Source organism: Podospora pseudocomata (genome assembly GCF_035222375.1).
Source record: "Podospora pseudocomata strain CBS 415.72m chromosome 1 map unlocalized CBS415.72m_1, whole genome shotgun sequence".
NCBI classification, from domain to species: domain Eukaryota; kingdom Fungi; phylum Ascomycota; class Sordariomycetes; order Sordariales; family Podosporaceae; genus Podospora; species Podospora pseudocomata.
This window is the reverse complement of record NW_026946363.1, coordinates 4,091,678-4,118,796: the sequence shown is the minus strand read 5'-3', so window position 1 is coordinate 4,118,796 and position 27,119 is coordinate 4,091,678. Positions and strand designations below refer to the sequence as shown.

General features: G+C 52.5%; 10 protein-coding genes across 10 annotated transcripts; 5 read left to right on the top strand and 5 right to left on the bottom strand.

Annotated features, from left to right (window-relative positions):
- Window positions 1–880: 880 nt before the first annotated feature.
- On the top strand, window positions 881–6,299 carry QC762_114715 (uncharacterized protein). Its single transcript, XM_062885892.1, has 2 exons — window positions 881–2,607; window positions 2,684–6,299. Exons 1-2 carry the CDS (start codon window positions 2,240–2,242, stop codon window positions 3,117–3,119), a joined length of 804 nt encoding a protein of 267 aa, XP_062748907.1. The 5' UTR covers window positions 881–2,239; the 3' UTR covers window positions 3,120–6,299.
- Window positions 6,300–8,225: 1,926 nt separating this feature from the next.
- Window positions 8,226–10,822, top strand: och1 (alpha-1,6-mannosyltransferase Och1). The gene is made up of 3 exons (XM_062885891.1): window positions 8,226–9,185; window positions 9,314–10,422; window positions 10,486–10,822. The coding sequence occupies exons 2-3, from the start codon at window positions 9,333–9,335 to the stop codon at window positions 10,527–10,529; spliced, it is 1,134 nt and encodes a 377-aa protein (XP_062748906.1). The 5' UTR covers window positions 8,226–9,185; window positions 9,314–9,332; the 3' UTR covers window positions 10,530–10,822.
- Window positions 10,823–10,896: 74 nt separating this feature from the next.
- QC762_114705 (uncharacterized protein) lies at window positions 10,897–11,897 on the bottom strand. The gene is made up of 2 exons (XM_062885890.1): window positions 11,313–11,897; window positions 10,897–11,254 (listed from the first exon to the last, which is right to left on the bottom strand). The coding sequence occupies exons 1-2, from the start codon at window positions 11,609–11,611 to the stop codon at window positions 10,957–10,959; spliced, it is 597 nt and encodes a 198-aa protein (XP_062748905.1). The 5' UTR covers window positions 11,612–11,897; the 3' UTR covers window positions 10,897–10,956.
- Window positions 11,898–12,036: 139 nt separating this feature from the next.
- QC762_114700 (uncharacterized protein) lies at window positions 12,037–14,567 on the top strand. The gene is made up of 2 exons (XM_062885889.1): window positions 12,037–12,454; window positions 12,515–14,567. The coding sequence occupies exons 1-2, from the start codon at window positions 12,290–12,292 to the stop codon at window positions 14,396–14,398; spliced, it is 2,049 nt and encodes a 682-aa protein (XP_062748904.1). The 5' UTR covers window positions 12,037–12,289; the 3' UTR covers window positions 14,399–14,567.
- A 357-nt stretch (window positions 14,568–14,924) lies between these two features.
- On the top strand, window positions 14,925–15,936 carry QC762_114690 (uncharacterized protein). Its single transcript, XM_062885888.1, has 2 exons — window positions 14,925–15,463; window positions 15,523–15,936. Exons 1-2 carry the CDS (start codon window positions 15,083–15,085, stop codon window positions 15,607–15,609), a joined length of 468 nt encoding a protein of 155 aa, XP_062748903.1. The 5' UTR covers window positions 14,925–15,082; the 3' UTR covers window positions 15,610–15,936.
- Window positions 15,937–16,224: 288 nt separating this feature from the next.
- QC762_114680 (uncharacterized protein) lies at window positions 16,225–16,995 on the bottom strand (the record flags this gene model as incomplete). The annotated part of the gene is made up of 1 exon (XM_062885887.1): window positions 16,225–16,995. The coding sequence occupies one exon, from the start codon at window positions 16,993–16,995 to the stop codon at window positions 16,225–16,227; it is 771 nt and encodes a 256-aa protein (XP_062748902.1).
- A 610-nt stretch (window positions 16,996–17,605) lies between these two features.
- Window positions 17,606–19,667, top strand: QC762_114670 (uncharacterized protein; the record flags this gene model as incomplete). Its single annotated transcript, XM_062885886.1, has 3 exons — window positions 17,606–18,196; window positions 18,262–19,132; window positions 19,195–19,667. The coding sequence occupies exons 1-3, from the start codon at window positions 18,023–18,025 to the stop codon at window positions 19,665–19,667; spliced, it is 1,518 nt and encodes a 505-aa protein (XP_062748901.1). The 5' UTR covers window positions 17,606–18,022.
- Window positions 19,544–21,886, bottom strand: QC762_114660 (uncharacterized protein). The gene is made up of 2 exons (XM_062885885.1): window positions 21,171–21,886; window positions 19,544–21,112 (listed from the first exon to the last, which is right to left on the bottom strand). The coding sequence occupies exons 1-2, from the start codon at window positions 21,334–21,336 to the stop codon at window positions 19,995–19,997; spliced, it is 1,284 nt and encodes a 427-aa protein (XP_062748900.1). The 5' UTR covers window positions 21,337–21,886; the 3' UTR covers window positions 19,544–19,994.
- A 209-nt stretch (window positions 21,887–22,095) lies between these two features.
- On the bottom strand, window positions 22,096–23,143 carry QC762_114657 (uncharacterized protein; the record flags this gene model as incomplete). Its single annotated transcript, XM_062885884.1, has 2 exons — window positions 22,096–22,587; window positions 22,662–23,143. 2 exons carry the CDS (start codon window positions 23,141–23,143, stop codon window positions 22,458–22,460), a joined length of 612 nt encoding a protein of 203 aa, XP_062748899.1. The 3' UTR covers window positions 22,096–22,457.
- Window positions 23,144–25,086: 1,943 nt separating this feature from the next.
- Window positions 25,087–27,116, bottom strand: QC762_0013710 (uncharacterized protein; the record flags this gene model as incomplete). The annotated part of the gene is made up of 2 exons (XM_062882973.1): window positions 25,392–27,116; window positions 25,087–25,333 (listed from the first exon to the last, which is right to left on the bottom strand). Exons 1-2 carry the CDS (start codon window positions 25,706–25,708, stop codon window positions 25,087–25,089), a joined length of 564 nt encoding a protein of 187 aa, XP_062748898.1. The 5' UTR covers window positions 25,709–27,116.
- Between the last annotated feature and the right edge of the window lie 3 nt (window positions 27,117–27,119).

The window sequence follows — 27,119 nt, the reverse complement described above, 5'->3', positions numbered from 1 at the left end:
GACGCATCTGGGCGTGGGTCTTAAACCTAGCACAATCCATGTGACTCGGGCGGTGAACCCTTGATGATGTCGGGTCCGATCACGGATCCACCTGAAACTCCACTGCTGGGTTTCCGGCGGGACGGTCCGCTGTGGAGGGACAGGGACTGGGCCTGGGGCTCGTGTTCCACTCAGAGCCTGGAGCTGGCTCAAGCACGACAAATCATCAGCAAGGCTGCAATGTGACTTGAATGCGGTGCATGTTCGTAAGGTTAATCCGGTAATGCGTTAGGCATTGGATTGTCTATTTCTAGGTATGCTGACCATATAGATGTGTTGTTTGGCTAGTGGTGTCTAAGCCAAACCTTCATTCAGCACGCTTACCCATGCATCAGCTCGTCCAAAGCTGTGCCAAGGCACCGAGGTAAAGGTCCGAAAATTTGCTCCCACATCTAGGCCAGCGTCTGTCTACCAAGATACCGTTAGCCCACAGTCATGGTAGAAACGTGTGCTGCTTCGACAAACCCGTAATATCCTTGATAAAGATCAAGGGAGTGTTTTGATGTTTTGGCGGTGACCTGTGCTAGCGAGTTTATGGATGGTCGCCAAGTTGTGGCACTGAAGGGATTTTGTGCTGGAGGATCGCAGTGGAACAACTACCGAACTGTTCTTTGGACGATTCTCAGGGAAGATGTTGAACTAGCACCCACTTGGTGGCCGAAATATTAAATGGAATTTTCTGGCAGACCAGCACGAATGTTTTGGCCTTCATGAACTTCATGCAAGAGGGGGTGGGGGGCGGGTCTGCTTGTGATGATGCAGCCCGACGTTTGGTAGAAAATTGGCGCCCATACTCCAATTTAGGGAGGGGGATTGGGGGTTGGAGGGTGTGTATACCCATCTCTAATGTCTCACATTAACAGCATCAGATGCGGAGGATAGAACCAGGAGTATACTGGAGCGGAACTAGGACTCTGGAAGCTGCCAAATACCCATTACTCAACCGGAGTTTCACACTGAAGAAATCGATGAAAATCTCAGGGCACTGCCGAAGGGTGGGCAGCAACACCACAGCCGCCTTCTTGCTCTTCATTGCTCCCACGTGCGCATCTTTGACTTGGGTCGCCGCTTTCCGAGTCCACTGACTCCCGCTGCGAGCCAAGTCGCATTGGCAGGCAAGAACGAGGGTTTGCCATGAATACACATCCGACGTGCTATCCAACCAACCCATCTTGCTGTCCGCTTCCGATGAAAGTTTTTTGGTGACCAATGCCTTTTGGCCTCCACTGAAGCTTCCCTCATCCGACACAGAATCTGCCCTGCGATCGAGCGCCAGTGCTTGAGGCTTGGATTTGCCTACAGAATTTCGTCGACCCAGTCCACTCATCCGCTCGATCGGAACGCCCAGTAGTACACCGTGACAGGAGCCGGTTCCATGACACCGCCGCACCCTCAGCCTGTTCCAGTACCATTCACTCCCACGTCCTTCCGCCCTGGCAAGATCCATAGAGCACCTCAATGACCCGCATCCTCGATATTTGACGGGTGGAGGAGTCTCTGAGCCCGAGTCCGTCCCTTTCTGCCAAAGCAACCTCATCGCAAGCCCCGGGTTTTTCTGTTCTATGCCGCACCGTCATCTGACGTTCCTGGTGATGTTTGCTCGCCCCTGAAACGCGGTATCTGAGCCCTCCAGAGCCTTGAGTATAATCAATGCCCAACGAACGATGTTACCCCGCTTCGTGTCGCTATTGTCCCGTCGTCGGCGCCATATCGGATGCCTTCTCTGCGAACCACCGCTACAGGTCGCAAGGACCCTTGGCTCTCCTTAACCTAACACCGCCTCGACGAACAATTCGACCTCGAGATCCCATCGTGGCCGATATAACCGCCTTGCTATCGCTTCATAGGCCGTCAGACAAACACATGGCAAATACTAGGGCAGTAGCCATGTCGCACGGTGCTTCTTCCGCTGACAAGACCAACATCCTTCGCGGGCTGGACCAAAGAAACCCCTGCCAGCCTGGTTGCCTTGTAGTCTTGCATGGTAGCCCCTAGCCATGTTGTCGCTTGATCGTGTTGGGCAGAGACTTTTTAAGTTGAAGCTCTCACCGCCTCGTCGTGGTGATCCTCGAGTATTTGGGGCTCCAAAGGGACAACCTTTTCCGATCCCTTCTGACCATGTCGACCGTCAAACGTCATTTATGACAAACTTTTCGCATATCCTGCCACCTTCGACGATTCTGGAGTACCTTTGTCCGAAATGTCATCCACGTACTCAAGTTTTCCCGATGATCATCATCGTCCTTCAGATGCCTCGCTTTCCGATGCGTGGTATTCAGACGATGACGACGAGACGGCGACGTCTGCCCGGCCGACACATCGCACCAGTATGACCGCGTACTCAGACGATGCCATCATGCCCCGATACGTCGACTCGACATACACCAATCAGCAGCCACCGTTATCGCTTGCCGGACCTCCCTATCCCAACAACTACCATGAAGCCGATGAGTCCATGGGGATGAATCATCAACCATATGCCTTTCGTTGGATGACCGGCGATGGACCGGCTGATGAAGATCCAAACATGATGGGATCACTTGAAGCACTTCCAAGTACTACACCGCCGTTAGTGATTCTTTTCGGACCTCTCCTTAATGTAAACAGATACTCAAACATATACTGACACTTGGCCTGACATCAGACAGCATGTTCCGCAGGAACTGAGAACGGATATCGATTCACACCGAACAAATGAAATGTTCGAGGCAGAGCACACAAGAAAGGGGGGCTCGAAGCAAAGACAGACGGGGGATGCATTTGAAGTGAACCATACCTCAAGTTTTGAGCCCGGCGCTGCGAAGTTTGGAACCGACACGACGTTTCAGGAAGCGGAAGGTCGTTTCTCTCAGAGCCCCGACGATGTTTCACCGCTGATTTATGCCCCTGGGATGACCACGCATCATAACTTTCCATACCCATATCCTGCCCGCATTCACGAAAACGACCTCCCTGAACCTCAGAGCACAACGCGTTTCGAAGGCACAGACTGGGAATTCGTTGATTCCCAATGCGCTCACGGTTACTGGGAACATTGTCCATATTGTCCTTCTCAAAGATTTGCTTCCTCGAGATACTGACAAGTGTCAGCAAGGCAAGTCATTCATATAACAAGATAGACTTTGCCACCAGATATCGGGGCGCAGAGGGATTTGACAGACGTTAGCTGGAATTATTTTCTTCTTCACTTGTTGTAGTTTGGTACTTTGGTTTCATTGGTTCACTCGTTTTTCTTTCCCGTTTTGCCCACCGTGGTTCTCGCCACTCCAAAAGCAAAAGGGACGATATATCTCCGACTTCATCCTTGATACCCCGTTCTTATGCCCGGTGGCTATAGCGTTGATTTTGGATTGTCTCTTTTCTGTTCGTATTTCTGATGGGTTCTCGTCTGTTGCAGTCGGTTGTTATCGATACCTGGGCGTTGGTTTTGTGAAGAGAAGGAGGATAGTCGGCTTGTGTGTTGGTCGGGGTTCTTGTCAGAGATGACGCGTGTCGTTTGGCTGTTTGCATTATGCAATGTTGACCAGAATTCTCTCTTTACTCGTATTTGAAGGCCAGTAGAGGAGCAAAGTCAAGTATCACTTGGGTATAAAATGAAGATTTCATTTACCGTCGTCGTAAGGTTGGGGTCGCGTCCAAACCAAGTGGTAATACTATTGCATGCAGTCGCCCGTCTCTTGGTATTGGATTCACCAGTCAGGATATGGGGTTTTGCACTTTTTATCACTGTTCCCGTCTTCATCGGCCTATGAGGAGACTTGGGCATATGCCCGACGAAGCAATGTCGTCTGATGGTTCATGCAAAGAGACATCGGTTAGATTTTTAACTGGGTTGCAGGAGTCCATCTGGAGGAAGAGCGGCATGAAGCTGGGTGATGATCATGCGGGAGGTTACAGTTGAGGACCTGGGGTTATTGGGGGAAGATCTTTGTTAACTGCCGATGTATGCGTGGGTCTCACCGAGGGACTTTATATTGGTTGGTGATGGCCATGGTGGTTGGGTCATCATCGTGGTGGTTGGTTGCGGTCAGGTGCCGGTTCTGCCTGGGACTTTTACAGGTGATGGTGCGCTCTGTTACAGTCATCATGTCATCTGTCACATGATATCGTTTACCACGTTCGTTTTTGATATGGTATCTCTCTCATGGTGTTGTTGCGCTGGGGGGCCTCTCTATGAGAGTGCTGTCGTCAAGAGTGGATCTCCCGCTGCCCGGTCAACCATGGAAGACTCAGGGGTTCAGGGGCGCCGGGGTTAGGGGTCAAGATTCAGGGGTTGTTGCCCGAGTGGGTCCGCCCGACATCGCAGCTTTCAGGCAACACAGACATGGTCATGAGGCAGCACCCGTCTTTACGGACGGGATAGACAATCCACCTAGCCGGTAGCACGACAGAACCACCGAGCTGGACCTTTGTCCAATGGGACATTTGTTCCCCTGCCTGGGATTTCGGGCATCAACTTGGGCTTCACTGCAGGTGGAAAGGGTTGCGTCAGGTTTGGGCGGTTTCTCTCGGTTAGTCTTATCTGTCAGTTTTGCTTACTCGGAGTCGACAAGGCGATTGTGAGATTAGTTGCCCTCCATCGCTGCTTCAAGGATTCTTGACATGTTGTGTCAGAATTCTAATTTGTTCTAGGTGTCCCAGGGCCATGGAAAGATGCGAATCCTTCCCGCGCTTGGCGTTGGGTAACTGCCCATCAACTCGCTTGTGAGGGGATCTCATGACCGTTTGATTCGATATGACAGGTGAGTTTTGGGCTCTTGAGCGATGTTACCTCAGGCCTTGTTCGTTTTTCTTTCATTACCACCCTCGGTGTTGCTTTCGACGCCTTATGGGGTGGGACCTATACGACTACAAAAGGGCCGTATGATGGAGGAAATATCGCTCATATGTTTTGAGGTGGTTCTGAACTACCGAGATTTATTTTGGTGGATAGTATGATTGTGATCCATCAGGTAACATGGCTCCAATGGAGCAAGCGAGTCGTTCAAACCTGACGGCTTGAAGGTCGAAGATTGAATGTTTGAAGTTGGAGGGTGTCACTACATGGTGCTAAGAGGACAAGGACCAGATTACTTTTGACAGCGATCAGTCACGGGAGTTCGAGTAGCTATCCGCTGGGATAAAAGCTCCCGGGCGCTGCACTGCTAGAGTGTGGTGCATGGGAGCGAGGACACGGCATTAGTGTTGCCGTTGCGGATGGAGAAGGCGACCATTCGGGCTGCAATTCGTTGTTGAGGGCGGGTTTTGGTGTGTTTCATCAGGTAAGGTGGGTATGCGAATGCCTTGCTGATGAAGGGAGGAAGGCAAATAGAATGAGTAGGCGAAAGCGGTTCAGATTGCCTTGTTGGAGGCGAAGGTCTTACCAAGACAGAGTAAACTGGCCGAGCCTGTTCGGATGTTGATCATTGCTATACGCCTTGAAGCTGATGATATCTCTGAGGCACGACAGACTCAGTCAAAGGTTTTAGATTAGGTCATCAAGGCACCTTCGTCTAATCTTATTGTATCCGCCTTGATGCCATGTTTCCAAATAGTTGGAGCCTCGGAGAGGTCTTGCTGCTTTTACCTGTTGGCCTTGGGAGAGATTCCGTGTCAGTTACCGCCATGACTTCGTAACAGTTATCGCGCATCTCGCCGCAATCTATCGATCGGGCAAGAAGGCATACTTGGCGGCAGTGATGGGCGTCTAGAAAAGCAACTTCAAGACAAGGCAGCCAATTGCACTTTGGCGATCAGTCATGAATCAATCTACCTAAGGATGTGATAGCGGCTTGTGGAGGAAGGTAGCATGGTGTGAATGTGGTCGCCTTCCCGTCTCCCAAGGGCAGAAGAAGACAACGTGGGTGGCATTGACGGTGACTTATCGGAGCGGCACTTCTAAGCGCGCCCCGCGAAGGTGTTGGCTGGGTTGAGATGGATAGAATACTGCGTGTTTCAGCCCTTACTGTGAGTTGCGCTAATGTAAGTGATGTGATGTAGAGCCTCCAGCTTGGGTAGGAGAACATTGCATTGTGCGGGGCGGGCCGGTATCATTGCTTTTCCTCCCCGATATTTTCGGGTATCAAGATGCGATAGGGGACTGACGAGCTCAAATTGTGATCTCGGGAGTGAAGACTGCCAGTGGGGGCTCCCAAAGCTGCACAAGCCACGAATTAAGCTGCATCAAGTGCTGTGTGCATCCTTCAATCATGATGAACGCGGTAATCTAACCCTGCTATTTTGTAAGGCTGGGGGCTGTTCGGCTTGGTGGAGTGAGAAACCGGTAGTGAATAGGAGATAGAGAGCCGTGAAACGTGGGAATATGTAGGGTGCTGTTTTGGGCTAATCTTGGCAAGGCTGCCAACAAAGTTGCAGTCCAAGGCGGATCTGCAGGTTCGATGCATGTATTAGTTTAAGGTGTCCTCCGACAACACTCATTCTTGCCCGAGATATGCAAAATTTAAGGCAACCAGATGCGGGTTTCAGTTGTCGGGTTGTCTTGACAGCTAATCGAAGATAGCATTCAGGGGCAGAGTGCAACTCCATGCGCCTTGGGACAAGATGCACTTTCGTTGCCCAACCACCTCTAAACACGCAAAGTAAATAGAGAGACACATCAGCCATGCCAAGTTGGATTGACCGAAGTGCGGCCATTTGACAAGTGACACTCCTTCGCGAACTGCTGCCAACAGATTGCTATGCTGGATGTGACGAGGAAGGAACTCCGCAGTAGAAAGTTGAGTTTACATGCTTCGGAGTGCAAGCAGCAGAAGAGAAAACAGCGTAGAAAGAAGGAGCAATACAACCCGGGCTGCCTGCAAAGCGTCTCGTCAACGGTCCCTTCTGCCGTCGCTTGCCAGCACAGCACTGTCATCAAGCAGCCCGAGGCCAATGACGGCAACTGGAGAAGTGCTTTTGACGTTTGTCCCTTGGCCACTCGCCTTCCGTTGAAGCTCCGAGTCCTTACAGGATGACAGAGACGGAAGCAACATCAACCATCCAATCGCCTTCCACTAGGTAGGCCTCTGTCCGGGCAAGCGTACTCTAGCACAGTGCCTTGAGGTGGCAAGTATGTACCTTCCGTTGAAATCAATGATGACCAACCTTGACAAAAGTTGAAGGGTTGCTGTTGTCTGTGGCAGCACGGGCCACATGCCCAACAGTATAACCCCCCCCTCGGATTGCTAATTCTCGACCTCGCAACATCTTTAGAGTTGTAGTTGTTGGAGCATGAAGCAGCGTGGTTAACTCAGTGATGAGAAGTCGGTCCGGTAGGAAGAAGGCCTCTGAGTCGGTGTGGCTCGCTTCCTTGAAACATGACCCTAAGATCTGATATTGGATCTTGCTTGCATGCACGCAATGCCACGCTCTCCTCGGCAAGCACCCGTGATCGCCGTTCTACAAAATAAATAAAGAACGCCTGCCCCTCTACATACTCATCTGCCCATGTGCTCCGTTACTTCTTGTGCAGGGTATGGCCAAAAAGACAACAATGTAGGAAAACGATGAAATAATACCGGCCGTTTCCAATGTGTGCGGAAAGGTCATGTGTCGGCCAAACACCGGGCAGGTCAACTGTTTGTCTGAGTTTGACCCTATCTTGAGACCGAAACCTGTAACGGTTGGACACGAGGAACTTGTCCAACTCCATGGTGACCGGCCGTTTGGGATTTCGAAATGGGAATGTCTCTGACAGCAAACCTATCGTTCACTGCTGAAGCTGTGGAAGACATCAGAATAATGCTCTCTCGGGAAGAGGCTTAGCAAGTGCTTGGCATGCTGCCATCTCCAGCAGGTCTTGGAGTGTCACTTGTTTCAAGTTCAGAGGACCCACCCACACTTGATTGCGCAAGCGTGGTGCGATCATCAAAGAGATTACCGAAATGGGCACCCAATTTGTCGGCGCCGTTGAGTCTTGGCTCAATCTGCCTGTCGAATCTTGACAGCCAGAGGAAGTGGTGCTGAGCAGCATCACTCTTCAAGAGGAGGATGGTCAAACGGTTGTCCAGAAACCGGGGAGGATCTGAGCAGAAGCCGTGCCCGGGTCAAACCTCCAATTCGGCAGTGCTCCGTGTGTCACAGCATGAGTTGTGCATGTTGCAGGCCTGCAACTCTGCTGAACTTCGTCATCACTCGCTTGAGATAACTGGGGCTGACCGGCGGGGCCGGATGGGCCGGCTTCGTCGAAGTTGTTGTTCTTTGATGAAATTTGGGGACCGGTCGTAAGAAGAGACCACGATTCTCCGACTATCTGAAAAGTTTTGAGAGGGTGTTTTCTGATCATGGTGGCCGAAGCATTCAAACCACCTTGCTGACCACCCGTCATCGGCGCGGTCTCTGTCGCGGGATACCAAAAAAAGCTCGTCCAGTTTGTGTCTCAAGTTGAAGCAAAGAACAAGAGCAACCCTACACGTCATCACCCTGCCTGTTCCAGGTTTGGGAAAGGCAACCTGGAAAGGAACAAGTTCAACTTTTCATCCCACTTCCTCCGTGCGAACATCAAGCAGAGACCAGGCGGATCAGCTTTGTTCATTCGGTTGTCCGTTCGCGTTGCCGGTTTTCAGGGTCCAGCCTGCACACTGGTTTCGGGGTAGATATCCCGCCAGCGCCCGGCCGCCTGTCAACGGTCGCCGCTCTGCCTGCCCTGCTTCGCACTCCCGCCCGTGGACCGCCGCCGTGCGCCCTTGAGGTCCAGATGAGGAATCTTGAAACCAGCCTACAGGTCAGATTTAGTATCGAGTGACAGATCCCCAGCGATCCTCTCCCAGTACTCGCGGGCACAGCATCTTCTTGGCACCGATCGCCATCAACTGCATTTCTCAAAAGTCCATGGTTGGCCAGCTCCCTTTGGTTGCAAACGTGGAAAACCAAGCCTGTGAGGTATGATCAACGGCCCCACGTACTTTCCCACCCCCGCCTAGAAACCCCTGTCACGCCGTCGAGCTTTTCCACTCAATTCAAAAAGTAAAGGGGGCTTTGGATTCTAATCCACACTCACAACATTCACCGATACTCCTCCACGCCATCCTTCTTCGTATTTCACGTTCTTTTACGCTCCCTTCCTGTTTTCCCTTTCTTCATTGTGTACTTGTTGTTTCTGTGGAGGACCCTTCATTTTTGGCCCATTCCCTAGCTCTCCCAATGGTCTAATTTTTCCAACCTTCTTGGTATGTACCGGGCGCCGATGCAGCTTTTATTTAGCACCACGCAGGCACAACTGTTTGCACTAAGAAGACTGATGTCACCATGCGGAGAGAACAGCAACACTGACGTTTTTCGTTTGACGCGATGCTAGATTTGACAGTTTCGACATCATGCTCACCTTCCGCCGCGCCCTCGTGGCCGCGGTGTTTTTCATCGCTGTCCTCTTCCTCACAACACGATCGTCATCACCGGCTGCCTCGGCGGCAGCTGTCGAGTATCCAAAAGTACAGCCCGGAGCAGAGGCCGAGAGGCAGGAATCGCAAACAACGGCGTCTTCTGGGCAGAAAGCTGCCGACGACCAAGCGGTACAAAATGGCGGACATCAGGGCGGCCCGCCGAAGCAGAAGCCGATGAAGGATATGTCAAGAATGACGCTTTACGAGAAGCTCGCCTACCAGTTTCCCTACGATGTCGAGACGAAATTCCCAGCTTACATTTGGCAAACGTGGAAATGGACACCAGCGCACGGAGAGTTTACCTTTCGCGAGCAGGAGGCGACATGGACGGAGCAGCACCCAGGGTTTATCCACGAGGTCATCACCGATCAGGTTGCTGTGCACCTTCTCCGTCTCCTCTACGGATCAGTTCCCGAGGTTCTGGAGGCGTATGAGGCGCTTCCTCTTCCTGTGCTCAAGGCCGATTTCTTCCGCTACTTGATCCTGCTTGCCAGAGGAGGTATCTATTCCGACATCGATACGTATGCAATCCGCAGCGCGCTCGAGTGGGTCCCCGAATCAGTCCCGCGCGACCAGATCGGATTGGTTATTGGAATCGAGGCGGATCCAGATCGCCCGGATTGGAAAGATTGGTACAGCCGAAGAATTCAGTTTTGCCAGTGGACCATCCAGAGCAAGCCCGGTCACCCTGTGCTGAGAGAAGTGGTGTCCCGCATTACCGAACAGGTCCTGAAGAGGAAGAGAGCCGGTTCGCTCAAGGATGTTGTCGACAAGGATGTTATTGAATTTACTGGCCCAGCCCTTTGGACGGATATTATCTTCGGGTACTTCAACGACGAGCGGTACTTCGACATGGAGAATTCGGTCGGCCTGATTGACTGGAAGAATTTTACTGGCATGGAGACGGCAAGACGTGTGGGAGATGTCATCGTGCTCCCCATCACCAGCTTCTCACCAGGTGTACAACAGATGGGAGCCAAAGATTACGACGATCCTATGGCGTTTGTGAAGCACGATTTCGAGGGTATGTCATGTTTTCCAGCAACCTCAACAAAGTCTTGGCTGAAGCTAACAAATGATGTCACAGGCACATGGAAACCTGAGAGCGAGCGTCACATTGGCGAGCAATGATAGCTGCATCCATCGTGCACAGCATCATTATGAACTTCACTTTTCTTGGAACGACACATAATTCCTTTTTAATCTACTTTACTGCATGGGTTGGCGTTTGTGTTTCTGCGCTGCATACCCAGCTTAGTTCTGGGGTCTTGAAATTTCAAGGAAGATGGGCGGGGATAGAGTGTACAAAAGGCTACGGGGGGGGACGAACGCGACATATGCTGTACGCAAAAGGGATGTACATAATACTCATGGAATCCGACGGTTAGACTTGCAGTCTACCGTGGCCCATTTTGGAGGGGAGAGGAAGGCGTACACCGCCAGGTTAAACAGAGGGCTCTTTTGGGCTAACCTGTCTCTTATCTGTCTAGCGATCTAGACGATGGAGACGCAATAGACCGCTGGTGATAGCGTTGTTGAACATCTAACTCTGACAGGATCAGGAAGTCTTTGACCTCTGGCTCTCCTCCCAGTCCTGCCTGAATTCCACACACATGGCTAGGTAGTCTTCCATGCCTTCAGTATCGATGAAGTCAACCGTCCAAGTGGTCGTCAGCGCAGGGGGATCAGCAGGCCAGATATAGGCCAGCACTTCAGCGCCACTGGCAAGAGTGACCCGCGCGACGTCGTACTTTGGATTCTCAAAAGAGTCCAAAATGGCCCATTCTCGCTCTGTGAGGTCGTTGTAGGCCCTCCCTGGTGCCACACTTGTCAGGTCGGCGACAAGCCCTGGGTATCTGTCTCTTTGTTAGGACACAACCCTCAGCTCAGGGGAAGACAAGGGGGAAGAAGTACGGTAAATCCGGCAAGCCAGCTGCTCTCCACCCGGGCGCTGAAGTCAGCGTTGACGGCGGCACCCGGTCTAGCAGGGCGTGCATCACCGCATCGATGGTTAATGTGCCGTAGGCGAAGAGGCCGAGGTGGGTTGGGAAGGGGGAGGAGCGGGCTGATGATGATGACGATAGCGGCGGTTGGTAGCGGTTCTGCCGGGATAGCAACTCCAGCTTCCCCGCGATTTTGGTGGAGCCGGGCCCACTAGGCGCTGCGGGGGTGTTGGGGTTTGGGTTTGGGTTGTTAGATGTGGTGGTGGACATGTTGCGAGACTGAGGAAGACTTGGGAAAATGATATTGAAAGCAAATGTAAAGTGAGAGTCTGGGAGGGAGAATTGACAAGGTAGAGACTATCAAAGAACCTTGGTGAATAGCAGTCAAAGGGTGTGTAAATCCCCAGTGTGGAGCTCGTTATCTATCTATCTCCCTCATTACTAACAGAAAGAAACCCCCATTTTGAGCGCCGCTTTCCATCTGGACGGTATCTCCAAACCCGTCGCATCAAGATAACCAGAGGCAACTGATTGTCAGGGTATACACCATCGCTTGAATCCCACACCCTCCATCCCATTCAACAAACAACTGGAAGCGGCTGGTTGGGGTGGCACGGGTGGGTGATCGATGAGGCGACTGTACCCCGCATTTCCAGGGGGGACGTCCAACGGGCAGGGTAGGTGAGGGGGAATCTTGGTTACCTTCCCAGACAGGCCTTGGTGATCGGCAGCTCGTCTGTCTACCTACCCCGAGGCAAAAGAGAACACCATGGCTTCGGGTCGTGAGGGGGAGTTGGTGTGTTCTTGCAACTTGCTTTGTTACAGACCTCCTTGAGCACACTTTCGAGTACTTGGTTGAATCACCGAAGCAAATATACTTTATTTTACCAAATATTTGACTTTCTGGCTCTTATATTGCCTCAGCCGGATTCTGTGGGAGAGAGCGCAATGAGATTCCAGTTGGTGCCAGAGACTCAAACGGCTCTGGTGCTGCTGCGAAGGCGTGCGAGCCTGCCTTGCAGTCGCATCAAGACGAGATGGCTAGGCGTTGGAAAGTTGGGTGTGCGGAGAAGCAGTGGTTTGACAAGGAGCATCAGTGAAGGGCATCGTCATGTAAGTCGCATTTCCCTTGACCAAGATGTTCCGTCTGCTAATCCGAGATCTCACGATCAGGTTCCATTACTGGGAATGACTATCCCCGAACACTTCAATACCATGGCGGAGAAATACGCCGACCACAGGGCAGTGACCAGTGTGCCTGCCATACGCAACGTGAACAAGTCCTTGCTGGGCTATGAAGTCCACTGGAACCCGCGCACCCTCACCTATCGGGAACTTGACTCCATCTCCAACATCCTCGCACATTCGTTGCGAGCGCAAGGAGTCCAGAAAGGCGACAGAGTTGCTGTCAGCCTGGGAAACTGCTGGGAGTTTGCTGCCCTCACCTATGCAGTCTACAAATTAGGCGCTATTCTCGTCCCGCTGAACCCTCAGTTCAATGCCGAGCAAGTCACAGCCGCCCTAAACCATCTCGAGGTCAAACTTCTCATCATCAGCGCCATGACAGACCTCGCATACAAGCCCGGCCAAGGAAGAAGTAATATACCCTTACTCAAGACCATCGTCCCAGACCTCACCACAGGCACCATTAAAAGCCCAACAGTGAAAAGCCTCGAAAAAGTAATCGTCGTGGACAACTCAAAAACACACTTCCCCAGCCCCCCAAAGATCTCGGAGTACCCATCCCTCACCCCCTTCGACACCATATGGCTCCACGACGCGAAACACATCAACCCCATCATCCCCGACTCCCCCCTTTCCCCGTCAGAAACAATCAACATCCAATTCACCTCGGGCACCACCTCCCACCCCAAAGCAGCGATGCTCACCCACGAAAACATCCTCAACAACGGCCACCTCATCGCCCAGCGCATGGGTCTCGACCCCTCGGATCGAATCATCTGCCCCCCTCCCTTATTCCACTGCTTCGGCTGCATCCTGGGGTATATGGCCTGCGCGACCACGGGAGCAGAAATCATGTTCCCCTCCCCGGCCTTTGACCCAGCCGCCACGATCGTCATGGCCCACAAGGAAAAAGCCACGGGTCTGTACGGGGTGGCAACAATGTTTGTGTCCATGTTTGAGGAGCTCGCCAACCTGAAACATCGAAAGAATTATCTACGGCCCGTCTACGAGAACTTACAAGAGGGCAAGAAGGCGTTCCCGTTGCTGAAAAAGGGGATCGCGGCGGGGAGTTCGGTGCCGCAGAGTTTGATGCACAAGATTTACGCCAATTTTGGGTTGGAGGACCTGGTGATTTGCTATGGGATGACGGAGACAAGCCCGGTGAGCTGCATGACTACGCCTGATGATCCGTTCGAGAAGAGGACGAGCACGGTGGGCAGGGTGATGCCGCATACGACGGTCAAGATTGTTGACCCGGAGAATAAGGGGAGGATATTGCCGATTGGGGAGAAGGGGGAGTTGGCGGCGGCGGGGTATTTGGTTATGAAGGGGTACTGGGGGGACGAGGGGAGGACGAACGAGGTGAGGGTGGCGGAACGGGATGAGGATGGACAGGAGAGGGTCTGGATGTACAGCGGGGATGAGGCGAGTATGGATGAGGAGGGCTATGTGGCTATCACAGGGAGGATCAAGGATTTGATCATCAGGGGAGGGGAGAATATCCATCCGCTGGAGATTGAGAACTGTTTGTTTCAGCATGAGTACGTGGCCGAGGTAAGCGTGGTTGGGGTGCCGTGTGACAGGCACGGGGAGAGCGTGGGCGCGTTTGTGATTGCGCATGAAGGGGTCGGGGTGGAGATGGAAGGGATGGAGAGTGATAAGGATGTTGGGGAGGAGGGAAAGAAGGTGTTGACTGCGGAAATGGTGAGGGAGTGGGTGAGGAGTCGGCTGAGCGCGCATTTGGTGCCGAAGCATGTTTGGTTTGTGAGGGAGTACCCCAAGACAGCGAGTGGGAAGATTCAGAAGTTCAAGTTGAGGGATATGGCGAAGAGGTGGTTGCTGGAGGCGGAGGAGAGGAAGCAACAACAATGATGGGCGAGGAAGAATGGGATGTCCCGGCGATCCGATCTGGCATGGATGGCGTTTCGGAGCACAACCCGCCAAGAGAGATCTAGACTTTTGAACTCGGCTAGTGGCTCGTATCGGGACATGATGCCCGCCATGTTTTGGAAATACACTCATGACTTAATCACTTGAGAACTCAATGGTGAAAAATCTGGGTAAATCGGGCCTTTTGTCCCGTTCAGCTGTTGTCTTTCACGTTTACCAGCTAGATACAGCCTCTTGCACGAGGACCTCTACCTGACGATTAGATCTGAATGATGTAAAAGTGATTCAGTCAGGAACGCAACAGAATTGTTGGTAGTGGTCGGTCAGCCAAGGTTGTTGGGAATATTCAGGGGTAAGCGAGACATCCAGCCAGGAACGAGCATTCTTGACATTCCTCTTCTGCCATGGCACCAATACCGCTACCTCAGATTGCTCTGTTGTTTGTTATGACGAGCAAAGAAAAGAAAAAAAAAAGAATGTTTTGTGCATGTGAGAATTATAAGGACCTAAAAGTTATAAAAAACTCGCCATCTCTCCCGTTGAGCACCTCATTTTCTTTTCCTCACCGCCATCCTCATCATCACCTCGGTCATCAGCTCATTCCTTCCAAAGCCAACCAGCCTAAACACATTCCCTCAACAACCCAATCCTTTAGCTCTCTTCAATATGAAGGTCACCTCCCTCGCCGCCGCCCTCGCCGCCACCCTCTCCGTCGCCGTCGCCGAGATGGCCGCCACTCAGGAGATGGCCGCCGCCCAGGCTGACTGGCCCGAGTGGCCCGACTGGGAGGACCTCGACTGGACCCTCGAGGAGGTCTCCCCCCTCGTCGTCGGCAAGGGCAAGGGCGGCAAGGGCCAGGACATTGTCGAGATCTCCATCATCGACCCCACCATCGAGATCCTACCCTTCGGCAAGGGCAAGGGCAACAGCAACAAGCCCGCCCCTCTCCCCCAGGGGTTCAAGTGCAAGCCTGGCAGCTACGCCTGCGAGTGGTCCGAGAGGAAGGGGAGCGGGTGGAAGGTGTGCAACGTTTTGGGGGAGTGGGTGGTAAGTTTACTCATGACAACGATAATAGCGATGGAGCATGGCTGACATTACGATAACAGTATGGCGGCTCCTGCGGCAAGAGAGAGAGGTGCGAGTTCAACTTGGCCAACAAGAGCCCTTACTGCTTGCCTTACTCTTACTTGTAAATGCCTTCATTGGTAGTCACAGTCGGCATTCAGACAAAGTTCTCTCTGGGACAATACCGACAACTTTGACGGGGTGGATTCTACGACAATCTATGAGCGTATGAAGGAAACGGGTGGATGGAATCTGGGGTTTCTCTGATATGTCTCAGTGCACTGGCACTTGTTTTCTTGCCGGGCTCCCTGTTGTAAACCCACCTGATTTGTATTCTTCTTTTGTTGGAATGCTGAGTCTTCTCGTTTTTGTAAGTTAGTCTGCCTTGGTTAGCACCCCTTACCGATGATGGAAATGACAAACGGTATCCTTATAACAACTTTAGCTTTCCCTTGATCCACATTCGTTATGTGCTGGAATGAAGGTGACAAGGTGCACAGGGGCCCCCTTCACTACGCCATGGACAGTCGTTTCTCGTGTGGAATCAGTAATAACAAAAGCTCCATAAAGACAGGATTGTTCATTGAGAAACACTGATAAACCCCTTCATGCAATCCGTCTCCCAGTTTGAAAATTGTGTCATAATGCTCATGTCATTCATGTGCTATCAACAAGGTATCATCCAATTACACGCTTTATTTACTTTGCCCCTTTTCCTCACAGCACTCCCTTGCACCCCGCATTTACGCCTCAGGCCAGTTGTTGTTAAACACAACGCAAGACCCATTTGCGCTCGTCGCAATATCCTTCTCTGACAAAAACACGCAATACTTGGCCACGCTCTCAATAGGCACCATTTTCTCGAGACCCGCAGGCGACTGAGAAGCAGAGATGGCTTGGAACGCCTCCATGTGCATGCCCTTGGCGAAGGCATCGGTAATGTTGGTGTTCATGCCGCCCAGAAGCAATGCGATGCTGTAGATACCCTTTGGCCCGTAGAAGCCTGCCGTGTTCTTGGTCAACGCCATGACACCAGCCTTGGATACTGTGTAAGCCGCTCCGGCCTTGAATCCATGAATGCTGGCGTTGGAGCCCATGTTGATGATGATGCCACCGACGGGATCTTGCTTCTCGAACTGGGCGATGGCGACCTTGGAGGTGGTGTATGGCCCGCTGAGGTTGATGTTGAGGACACGGTCCCATGTCTCCTTGGAGCATGCGCCAACGGGAGAGAAGTCATCCATGACGCCGGCGTTGTTGATTAAAACGTCCAGGCGGCCGAATTTGGAGACAGTGGCATCGACAAGACTTTGGAAAGCGGCCTCGTCTGTTACGTCGGCTTGTTGAGCGAGGAATTTGCCGTCATAGGACTTGGTCCATTCCTCTTCGACAGCCGTGATTCGTTGAGGGTTGACGTCGCACACGGCAACATTGGCACCGCCGGCGAGGAAAGCATCGGCGATTGCCTTTCCGAGACCGCCAGCGGCACCGGTGATGAGGACTGTCTTGGCCATTTTGTTGGGTGAGGTTGAGGATAGTGATGCAATTGTTATCTGGTAAAATCTACCTGCGAAATATGGACTGGCACAGCAAGATAGGTCCCTTCTTATATGTATGTAGAACAGCCCCTGAGCTCAGCTGACTTTGCTCAGGGGAATCTGGTCCACCATGACCCCTCTTCAACGCATACTGGGTTACATTTGCGGGGATAGGCATGGTTATGGAGGCTCTCCAATTGGACCCTATCACTGATGAACTGACCCTTAAGCATACCTCCCCGGGTCGATTGGTGGCCGAAGCTTCAGAAGCTCTCTCCTGCATATGCACGATTGTAGTCTGTTCAGTTTCTTGAGACGGTTGGATCTAGTGCTGCATGTGACAGCAACAGTAATCGTTGGCTTTGAATCGTCTGCGGTGAACGGCAACGCGGGGTTCCATGTTGGAGGTCAGTTCTGGAGGTTCCATCGCTCCACATGAGGCGAACCCGAATGCGATTGCGAGCAAGAAGACCCTTGTGAAAACTGTGTGTTGTCTCTTGTAGGGGTTCAAATCCCGAATGCGAGAAGCCTCATATCGTGTTCGGGTCCAGGATTCTAAACATTGCAACCGGGAAATCCGAGACCAAAAAAGTTCAGAGTGAGTTTATTGAGGTTTTGATCAACTGTGAAAGAATGCAGTTGGACGTTGGAAAAGACACCAACACCAACGGCGTCAACAGGGGGCCAGAATGCCGGAGCTTAAGATCGCCTCTAACCCAGGTAGGGATAGTGGCACTTGGCTATCAGCTCACAGATATCCGGCAGGCAACTAAGGCTTAGACCCCTGTCTCAACGCCAATGACGAGACCCAACTGGAGAAAGTTTGGATCACTTTTTTGCGGCCAAAAAGTCGAGTTTTGCGACAGCATACCAAAGTATTTCGGGCCAATATCCAAGCGCAGCGCACCTTCGTCTCGCTTTCTACCATATATACGAGGAAATGATGCAATGAACACCTAACCAACGCGATACCCCATCAAATTACTCTTCTCCCACATCCACAATGTCATCCCTCACCAGCAACAACAAGGTGCAACTAGCCGCAACAGCCGTCGTCTCCGCAGCCGTCGCCGCCGGCGCAATCCTTAGCTACCAACGACTCCAAAAAGACTCACGGCTCAACCGCTTAAAGCAGTCCATCCCCAACCCGGGCGACGACGAATCCGGCGTCCAAAAAGTAAACCCCCCTCCCCCCTGGCCCTCTCCCACACCCAAAAACCGCTAATATCCCCCTCCCCCTAGCTCACCCGCGTCGGCCCCCTCCCCAAACCCGACAAAGAAGACGAACACAACTTCCTCCTCGCCCAGCGCGCCCAAGCAGGCGACTTCGATGACGAGCTTATCCTCGAGCAGCTCGCCCGCAACCGCGTCTTCCTCTCCGACCAAGGCCTCTCCAAACTCCGCAATTCCTTCGTGATCATCGTCGGCTGCGGCGGCGTCGGCTCCCACGCCTGCGCCGCCCTCTCCCGTTCCGGCGTGAGCAAAATCCGCCTCATTGACTTTGACCAAGTCACCCTCTCCTCTCTCAACCGTCACGCCGTCGCCACCCTCGCAGACGTCGGTCTCCCCAAAGTCCAGTGTCTCCAGCGCAGGTTGTGCGCCATAACACCGTGGACAAAGTTTGATCTGAGGCTTCAAAAGTTTGATGGGTCGGTGGCGGGGGATCTACTCGGGGATTGGGAAGGCGGGCAGAGGCCGGATTTTGTGATTGATGCAATTGACAACATTGAGAGCAAGGTCGAGCTGCTCAAGTACTGTCACGACAATGGGCTGCCTGTGATTTCGGCCATGGGGGCGGGCACGAAGAGCGATCCCACCAGGGTGATGGTGGGGGATATCGGGGCGAGTTTCGAGGATGGGCTTTCCAGGGCGACGAGGAGGAAGCTGAAGCTTTTGGGGGTCACGAGCGGGATTCCGGTGGTGTACTCGACCGAGAAGATGGGCGAGGGCAAGGCGGCGCTTTTGCCGCTGTCGGAGGAGGAGTTCAAGAAGGGGGATGTTGGGGATTTGGGTGCGCTGCCGGATTTTAGGGTGAGGATTCTGCCCGTGTTGGGAACTATGCCGGCGGTTTTTGGATATGTGGCTGCGAATCATGTCATTTTGAAGATCACCGGTAAGCTGATTCTCACTGTCTCTACCCCTCGCTGAAACCGACACACGCTAACAACCGCTCAGGCTACCCAATGGACTACCAACCCGCCAAGGCCCGCGACAAGATGTACGAGGCCATCCTTGCCTACGTCCAGGCCAGCGAGGAGAAGGTGGTGCGCATGATCGAAGGAGGCCGCACCGACGTCTGCGTCGGTCTCAAGGTGCCCATCACACCCGGAGACATCGCCTTCTTGGTCGAAGAGGCCTTCAGAGGCAGAAGTGCCGTGACCGGCGTCCCCACAAAGCTCATGCTCATCCGGTGGAGGAAGCCCGCCACCACCACCCTCGTCCGCATCGGCGAGGGCAAAGACGAGCAAAAGTCTTCCAACCTCAGGCTCCGTGACTTGGTCTGCATGACCAAGGAGGAGGCTGTCAGGCATCAGAAAGAGGTGCTTTTGGGCGGCAAGTCTCTCGAGGACCTCTACAGCCAAGAGGTCATCGAGCTCGTGGAGAGGCAGCAAAAGGAGGCCGAGGCCTATGAACGGCACAGGCCTTGAACACAGTAAAGTAAAAGCCAATATAACCTGTGAACCCAACCTCGATGATCCATCAATCACCATTGAATGACGGCTTTACTTCCAACACATGCGCCTCGGCACTAATCAGTTTCAGATAAACCTCGAAATCCTTCTTGAGACATCACAGATGCCAAGAGATTTCGTTCAGATTAGTATCTGTGTGGTGTCAAATAACTAATTCCCAGACCAGGAGATTCCCCAAAAAGCCAATACTGGTCCAAACCAATGTGGTTGTTCCACTGCTACTACCGCTGCCTTATAGCCACCACAAATGGCCACGACAACAGTGCATTCAGGTATGCCTCTTTACCGCGTTGACACCTTCTCCATCTGCATACCAACACCATGGCATATCCTCCCCTTGTTGTACCACTTGACCTCAGGCAACAGCTCCGCCGTCACCCACCTGGCTGTCTTGGCATGCAAACTCCCCTCTCCAAACGGAATGATAGTCTTATCCTTCCGTAACTTCTCATCCAGGCTGAGCTTGTTCATGGCCTGCTCCAACTCGCCATTCTCATCATGAGTCCGCGGGAACGACGTCTTTCCCTCAGCCAAAGCCTGGAAAATCGCCAGCTGGTCCTGCAAAAACTCATCCACCACGCCCCCCGCAGAAACTTCGTCAAACAGTTCCTTGCACAACTTCCTCGACAAACTCTGGCTCAACGACTCCGAGCTCATCGCCGACCCCTTAGCCTTTGTCTTCTTCGGCGTCGAAGTGAGCATATCCCTCCCCCACCTTAGTTCGCCCGACCTTCCTACCAGCAGGACGTATATCCTCGAGTCCTGCCCCGAATCCTCCGTCACCTTGAAATTGACCTCCACATCAGGAAACATCTCCTCCAAGTCTGTCACGAGTGCCTGCATCATGGACTCTTGCATGGCAAAGGGGACGATCATCGACACGTCAATAGCTTCGAGATCGACATCCCCCGGACCACCGCCGTAAATCTCGCCCAACCCATTGTCCTTGAACGTTAACGTCTCCCCTGCCCTAAGAGGGTTGAACTGAAACGAGCACTTTCCCCGTGATGCTTTACCCAGACTCCACCCGCGGGAAATCAGCTTCCGCTGCACGACGATGCCAAAGGCGTTTTCGAGGGTTGGTAAGAGGACTTGGTCGAGGTACTCGTAGCTGAGGGAGAAGGAGACGTTGGTTCCGCCCGAGAGCTCGAGCGTCATTGGCTCGTCGACCTTGTCGCTGCTGCCAGAAAATAGGAGGAAGGGAAAGATGGCCTGGAAGATGAGGAGGGTCGAAGCGGCGGGGGAGTCGGCTTCGATCTTGATGGTGCGGGATTTGAGGGAGGAGGGCTTGAGGCGAGGGCGGAAATCGAGGGTGTGAGAGCCGACGGAGAGTCCGTCGACTTCGGCGTTGGTTACTGTGGCGAGATATTCGATGGCGGTGACGTGTTGGGATTTGAGACCTACGGGGAGTTTGTTAGTCAAAGGGCAGTGATGAGGGGAGGAAAACAAGAAACTAACCTCCGCCTTTGGCACCTCCCCGAGGGCCTTCACGATTCCCACGGACATGTGTTATGCGGATTGGGACGGTGGCGACGGCGGCGAGTGCACATGCTATGCGCACCAGCTGGCCGCCTCCTTCACCTGTCCTCCCGTCGAGTTCGATAACGGGTCGTTGCTTTTCCATATTGGCTGTTGTTGACTACACGCCGTATTCAGTGGTGGTTATTATTGTTGTTGTTGTTGAGTGTTGAGTGTTGTGGTTGTTGTGAGTGGGGTTGAGAGGCTCACTTGGTGGTGGGGGGGGAGGAAGGTGACCTCTTCTGCTGACTTTCCTCTTTTACGCCAGCTGTTGTCTCCTGGTGGGGGGAATTTGCCTATTTCTTTTTTAAGAAAAAAATCGATTTCAAATGCAACGGTCGGGGTGGTTTAAATTCCGATAACAAGTTTTGAGCAAGAGCAACCCAGGATAGAAGATATGCGAGATGACAAGAGAGAGGGTGAGGAAGGGGCAACTTGGCTTTCTTCGAAATATGACCTCGACGATTGGCAAACGGAAAACCAACCACGTTTGGATCAAACAAGAGGCGGTATGGCACAGCTTTAAAAAGGGATGAAGGCCAACTTATAACTGCGTTTGACAGTTGCGTCGCATTTATCATGTCCTTGACGGCAAGGGAGTACGCGCCACAGCCCAGTTCTTCAGGCTCGTCGTTGTAGATCAACAACAATTCTTAGTGGTGCTTAGTGTTTGCTCAATACCCCGGGCTGAGTCACACGGCGGCCGGCTGAGGACCTGGGCTTGGTAAAAATGGAACCGAGGCGCTAAATAGCCACTTGAAATCCGCCATTTTGCAGGGCTGCACAGCTGTAAATACCTTGGCGGCCTCTTCTGCCTTGGTGATACCATCATGTATTGGATATCACCTTCAAACGGAGCAGATGCCTCAGGTTATGATTAATCTGTGGTCCGAGAAATTTTTGCATGAGTTTATAGAAGTTTTATCATCTTGAAAGACCCAGCGCAAGACTCGAGCCGTCGAAGCGCTCACAGCCAATGAGAAAAACCCAAACAAAGCGTGTTATACCGAAGAACCCCTAACAAAAAGCAAACAATCCCGAGAAAAGCCTTCAACATGCTTCCCAAAAACACCCATTTTATCATTCCAATCGCTTTCGGGGGTATCATTTTTTTGGACCTAGCAGCCAGCTTTCCAGCACACCTACCCCTAACCAACGCCTCGTATATTATTGAGGTGGAAACATATCCCCAAATCATCGCAATCTCGTGCTTCGTCGAAAAGGTCGTCAAGCTTCGTCCTGATAAGCTTCCTCCTCGTTAGCAACAAACGCTGCGGTCGTCTCCGCCGATACAGTAGGGACGGAACAAGTTTGACAACTCCTGCTGTGCTGAAATTGCTGTTCAGCCGTTGCAACTCTACATACGTTCACGTTCAAGTTAGTATCTCGAGCAGCTCCGGCCATAGTCTAAGAAAAGATCATTTAACTCACATCTTGTCAGCAGTTTGCGTTAAACACTCGGCGATGCTCCCATCACAGTGCGCATGAACCAACAGTTGGTTCCTCAACCCAAGAATCTGCTCCCCCAGCGACCTCAACTGGGCAGCAAGGTCTGCATTCTGATTCTGTAAGGCAGCGGATTCCGACACAAGATTTTGCCAAGTTGTTTTTGCCTTCAGTCTTGATTGAGACTTGATTTTGCGGCGGCGAGCCTGGGCTTTCTCTAGCTGGTCTTGTGTTTCGGCGGGGGTTGCTTCTGGAGGCGACGACGGACTAAGGGTTCGCGAGACGCTGTTCTTCTTCCTCGCTGGCGAACAGGGGGTCGACGGTGGCTTCCATCGAAGCACTTGATCTTGGTCCTGTTCAAGGGACTGATGCTGTGCAATTTCGGGATTACTAGAGGCAGGTGACAAAAAATGAGCCGGTTCCTGGCTGATTTGCATCGATGGTTCGCATGAATATGGGGTAAGCATATCTGGGGTGCCAAGGGTCGGTAACGACTAGTGGCTGTGCCTCGATAATATCGTTGTCCAAGCCATAAGGCTCCTGGTATCCCCTCCAGGGGGGTGCTGAGAATTCGACTTCGGGCAAGCCATAGGCCTCTTGTTCCATGGATCCGGGAAGGAGGTTGTTAAAAGGGCTGGGCGCGGTCAAAGTATCATGACTTCGTGTATCGATATCGTCACCCGGCTGTTGTCCATGAAGCGGGTATTAAGCAGGGTTGTTCATCGAGTCCATGGCAGAAATTCGAAGCCCAGGATTCAGGTCAAAATCTCAGAGTTCAAAGGGTGAGCAAGGTCAGAAGCATTGATGTACTGGCAACTAAAGACTTTGGTAAGCATTTTTTCCTCGCTCTTCCCTGCCGTTGGGTTCACCTCACAAACTTCGCAAACAACAGAGATCCCGCCCGTCAGGCTATCATCGGCGTTCCCATCCCATGCATCGGTTTCGCGGGCTAGTCAGTTTGCATCCAGACATACAGGCGAAGGCAATGATATGAAGCGCAGGGACCACATCCCTTCAGCACGAGACCGAAAACAGCTCTGGGCTACGAAGCAGATCATTGTCTTGCTTCTCAGGTAGGCTGCAAGGTTCCTATGTTGTCCAGAACCTGTCACAAAACTTGGTAACGTTGGTGATTATCATCCTGGGCTTCGCATTGTTGGTAGTTTGCCAGGCGATGGTAGAGGTCACTAAGCCCAAGGGAAGCTGGAGCCATCTTTGAAAGCGAAGTCGGTACTGGTGTCAGCAAAGCTGCTTCTTTGAGGCCTTGTTGGTATCACTGGACACCTAGAACAGTCTTCGTGTCTCGATGGGGATCTGGAAAGTTGTGTCAACGCATGAAGCACTACCTCACAGACCGCATAAATGCATTTGGACCACCGGCCGAGTGCCCACAACGCATCCTCTTGCATCTGTGCTCCGCTCTCCACTTGGGGGATTCCTCCCCGGTTTGCCAAGCTGATGATCTTCACCAGGGGTCGTCGGGACTGGGGTTTTAGGGCGATTACCAGCGATTAACGTACGGCGATCTCAATTCGGTTGCTCCCGGGCGGAGACCGGCTAACGGAGCCGGGAACGTCCCTTGTGGGACCCATATATAGCTCTGTTTCAGCGCCTTTGTCGTATGAAAAGGCCGGTTGGTGGAGTTGGACGTCGGTGATTAAGTATACCCTATCATGTCGAATTCTGCCAAGCAATTCATCGCATAATGACCATCAGCTCGAGGGCTCATGCAGAGAACAGGAGGAGCACGCAGGAACGTACACGATTGGGTCGGCGGGACGGGATACCCTATAACGTTTCCTGGTCACTGGGGCGGGGTTCAATGTAGGTTGCCGTCCGACTGGCTCAAACATATGGAGGTTTGGTTGTCGGACGGTGATTTGTCACCGTGGCCCAATCATTATGCCGGAGGTCTCCGATATAAGACTGTAGATGGCGTAAGCACTGGTCAGCTGGCTGACATCTCTCCATGATGTTGGCACTTGTTGAGGGGATCGCCATGTCGGATGGTTTATGTTGCTCTTGATGGCATCCATACAAGCTGAAAGAAGTATGCGGTCTAGGAAAAAGCAACAAAGGGGCAGTAGTGTTGAAGATTGCGTGGGTTAGGGAACATCCTAGAACAAGCGGTCTGCAGTGGCGACATGCTTTTTGAAATTTTTCAAACTTCTTGCCCCCGGAAGCCCAATTCGAATTCCAATTATTACCATATACTCCTGCCTCCGGACATAATCTGCTTGACGGAGGAGGAAGGCCCGTACCCCACTGGTGGCTTATCTGTCTGCGCATCGAAGCTGCTGGTGTCTGGTCTTCTCGCTCGTCTTCTGCTCTCCGTACATCGTCCCATTGTTTCCGCCAACGACAACGCACATCTCCATACATCTCTGAATCCCACTCAGGCATGCCCTCGTCAAAGCAGATCCTCCAGCGCGATCTCGGCCGGGTACAGGTACGGTGGTGGAATGATTCCGGGTACCGCAACATCATCGGCCAACAAGATCGCAACTCGGTTTTGACTCTCTCCGGTGGTCCTCTCATAGGCCGGGTTTAGAAATCGGGAAGGTAGATTCTCTCTGTCGCTGTCCAGGAACGACATCACGATGCCGGTACCGTGATCACCAACAGCGCTGTCGTCCCCGTTGTCAGACAGCGTCAATCTAAAGGACAATCAGCATTCATCATGTCATCCATCACCATGGCCAGTAGCGCGCTTACCTGGAGGAAATGGACCAAGCTCGACCAGACGAGCTTGCCGCATGGCTAGAGAGATTAAGCCTGGAGGCAATGCCAGCCACGGAAGCAGAGTTGCCGGATGATTCTAGAGGTGGCGGTGGGTCATCAGGGCTGACACAATTGCCGTGGACCTCTTCACCGTCGCCAGAGGTCGATGTGGTTGTGGTTTGTTCGTCAATGGAGTCGACATCCGCAGGTGTGTCGTGTAGGTGGTGTGGGTTCACATCACCTCCTTGGTGGTCTGCGCCATCAGTCAGGCAACATTGCGCCTCGGGGTTGCATTGAGCAGGATCGGCCATCTTGTGGCAGGGTTATCATTTAGATGGAGATAGGGACAAAAGTCAGAAAAAGGTCCGGTGGTGTCAAGACTTTTGTTTTCCGAAATCCACAGCCTCATGGAAAGGGTAAACGGTTGGGCTATAAAGGGGTTGTCGTGGAGCTTGTCGTCTGGTCACTGACGACGGAAAAAAAGAAACTGGTATACTGCGGTTCATGTCATTACACGTGTTCTAGGCAAGTAAGGCTCGGGGCAAGACACTCTCGCAGGAGCGGAAGTGATGACAAACTACCTAGGGTTGGGCAGGGAGCTACCCTCGACAGCGATTGGCATACCTGTACACACCGACAGCATCCAACACGGCCATCTCACCTCAACTACCCACTGGCCAGCCCAGCTCATGTTCTAGCCATGTTCCGAGAAGGCCCCCAAGTATCCAGGAAACAATCACCAACTCTCACACCATCCATCACGTGGCAGCCGGACACACAAGAAGACCCTAGGGTACATGTTGTCGACCAGTCGGGCAACTTTTGGAACAGGCGGTGACGGATAACTTGCTGTGGAAGCCCTATTGGGTGTGCGGGAACTTCTGGAGAGCGAGCGATAGTCCATCGTGAAGGAAACCAATCATGCTGGTTCCACATCGGTGCTGGTTCGGGCAATCCGTCCAGGGAGTCCTGAATTGGGTTATAGATAAACACTGGTGGTTCAGTTGGTCGAAAAACTCGACAATATGTCTGAATACACAGGAGAAGGGGCAGCGGATTTGTCCAAGAGCGAGGTCTGGTATTCATATTGGCAGATGTCGACCGGGCACCCTCCATGACCATTCCAATCCGGACTACCGCCAATAAAACGCCAATATTTCTGCCGAGTCTATCACCCGCAAGTTTTGTTCAGATGCTGAAGAAATTCTCGACGAAATGGTCCGCTTGCAGCACGCCCCCACCACCTCACCTCGTTGTTTCATCGAAGCGGCAGATATCAAGGCATGGCGACCCATCTAAGTTGCACTTGTGAGCTCTCAGGCTTCCCGCACTTCAACCACTGATGAAATCTACCGTCAGTCTGGGTGTCTTCATTGATGGTTGCGTTGCTTCGATGGGGAAAGCAGCAGTGTAGATCTTGAACCTGGACATATGCCACCGTCCCGTTTCATCCGTCATGCAAATAGAAGATTGGTAGAGGCGCACGCCACATGTTCGACAGGAGACTTGGTGCGTGCGGGGGAGTTGTTCGGCAATATGCAGCAAATGAACTCATCACTCGATTCGAGAAGCAACCAGAGATCGGAGAGAGCGTCTTTTCCGGCAAGTCACGCTGCCTCTTGGTATGCATAATATTGGATATTTTTGGCGTTGGGCTGTACCGGGATGCGACAACCAGATTTCGCACCACGAAAGAATTCAACCATAACGAGACCTGTTTGT

Bases quoted from the DNA above. Each gene is read 5' to 3' on its own strand.
- QC762_114715 (XM_062885892.1), top strand. From the start codon at position 2,240: ATGTCATCCACGTACTCAAGTTTTCCCGATGATCATCATCGTCCTTCA. The intron at 2,608-2,683 runs GTTAGTGATTCT...GCCTGACATCAG, and splicing joins CTTCCAAGTACTACACCGCC to ACAGCATGTTCCGCAGGAAC.
- och1 (XM_062885891.1), top strand. From the start codon at position 9,333: ATGCTCACCTTCCGCCGCGCCCTCGTGGCCGCGGTGTTTTTCATCGCT. The intron at 10,423-10,485 runs GTATGTCATGTT...ATGATGTCACAG, and splicing joins TGTGAAGCACGATTTCGAGG to GCACATGGAAACCTGAGAGC.
- QC762_114705 (XM_062885890.1), bottom strand. From the start codon at position 11,611: ATGTCCACCACCACATCTAACAACCCAAACCCAAACCCCAACACCCCC. The intron at 11,255-11,312 runs GTACTTCTTCCC...ACAAAGAGACAG, and splicing joins GCTGGCTTGCCGGATTTACC to ATACCCAGGGCTTGTCGCCG.
- QC762_114700 (XM_062885889.1), top strand. From the start codon at position 12,290: ATGAGATTCCAGTTGGTGCCAGAGACTCAAACGGCTCTGGTGCTGCTG. The intron at 12,455-12,514 runs GTAAGTCGCATT...TCTCACGATCAG, and splicing joins TCAGTGAAGGGCATCGTCAT to GTTCCATTACTGGGAATGAC.
- QC762_114690 (XM_062885888.1), top strand. From the start codon at position 15,083: ATGAAGGTCACCTCCCTCGCCGCCGCCCTCGCCGCCACCCTCTCCGTC. The intron at 15,464-15,522 runs GTAAGTTTACTC...TTACGATAACAG, and splicing joins ACGTTTTGGGGGAGTGGGTG to TATGGCGGCTCCTGCGGCAA.
- QC762_114660 (XM_062885885.1), bottom strand. From the start codon at position 21,336: ATGGAAAAGCAACGACCCGTTATCGAACTCGACGGGAGGACAGGTGAA. The intron at 21,113-21,170 runs GTTAGTTTCTTG...AACTCCCCGTAG, and splicing joins GGGAGGTGCCAAAGGCGGAG to GTCTCAAATCCCAACACGTC.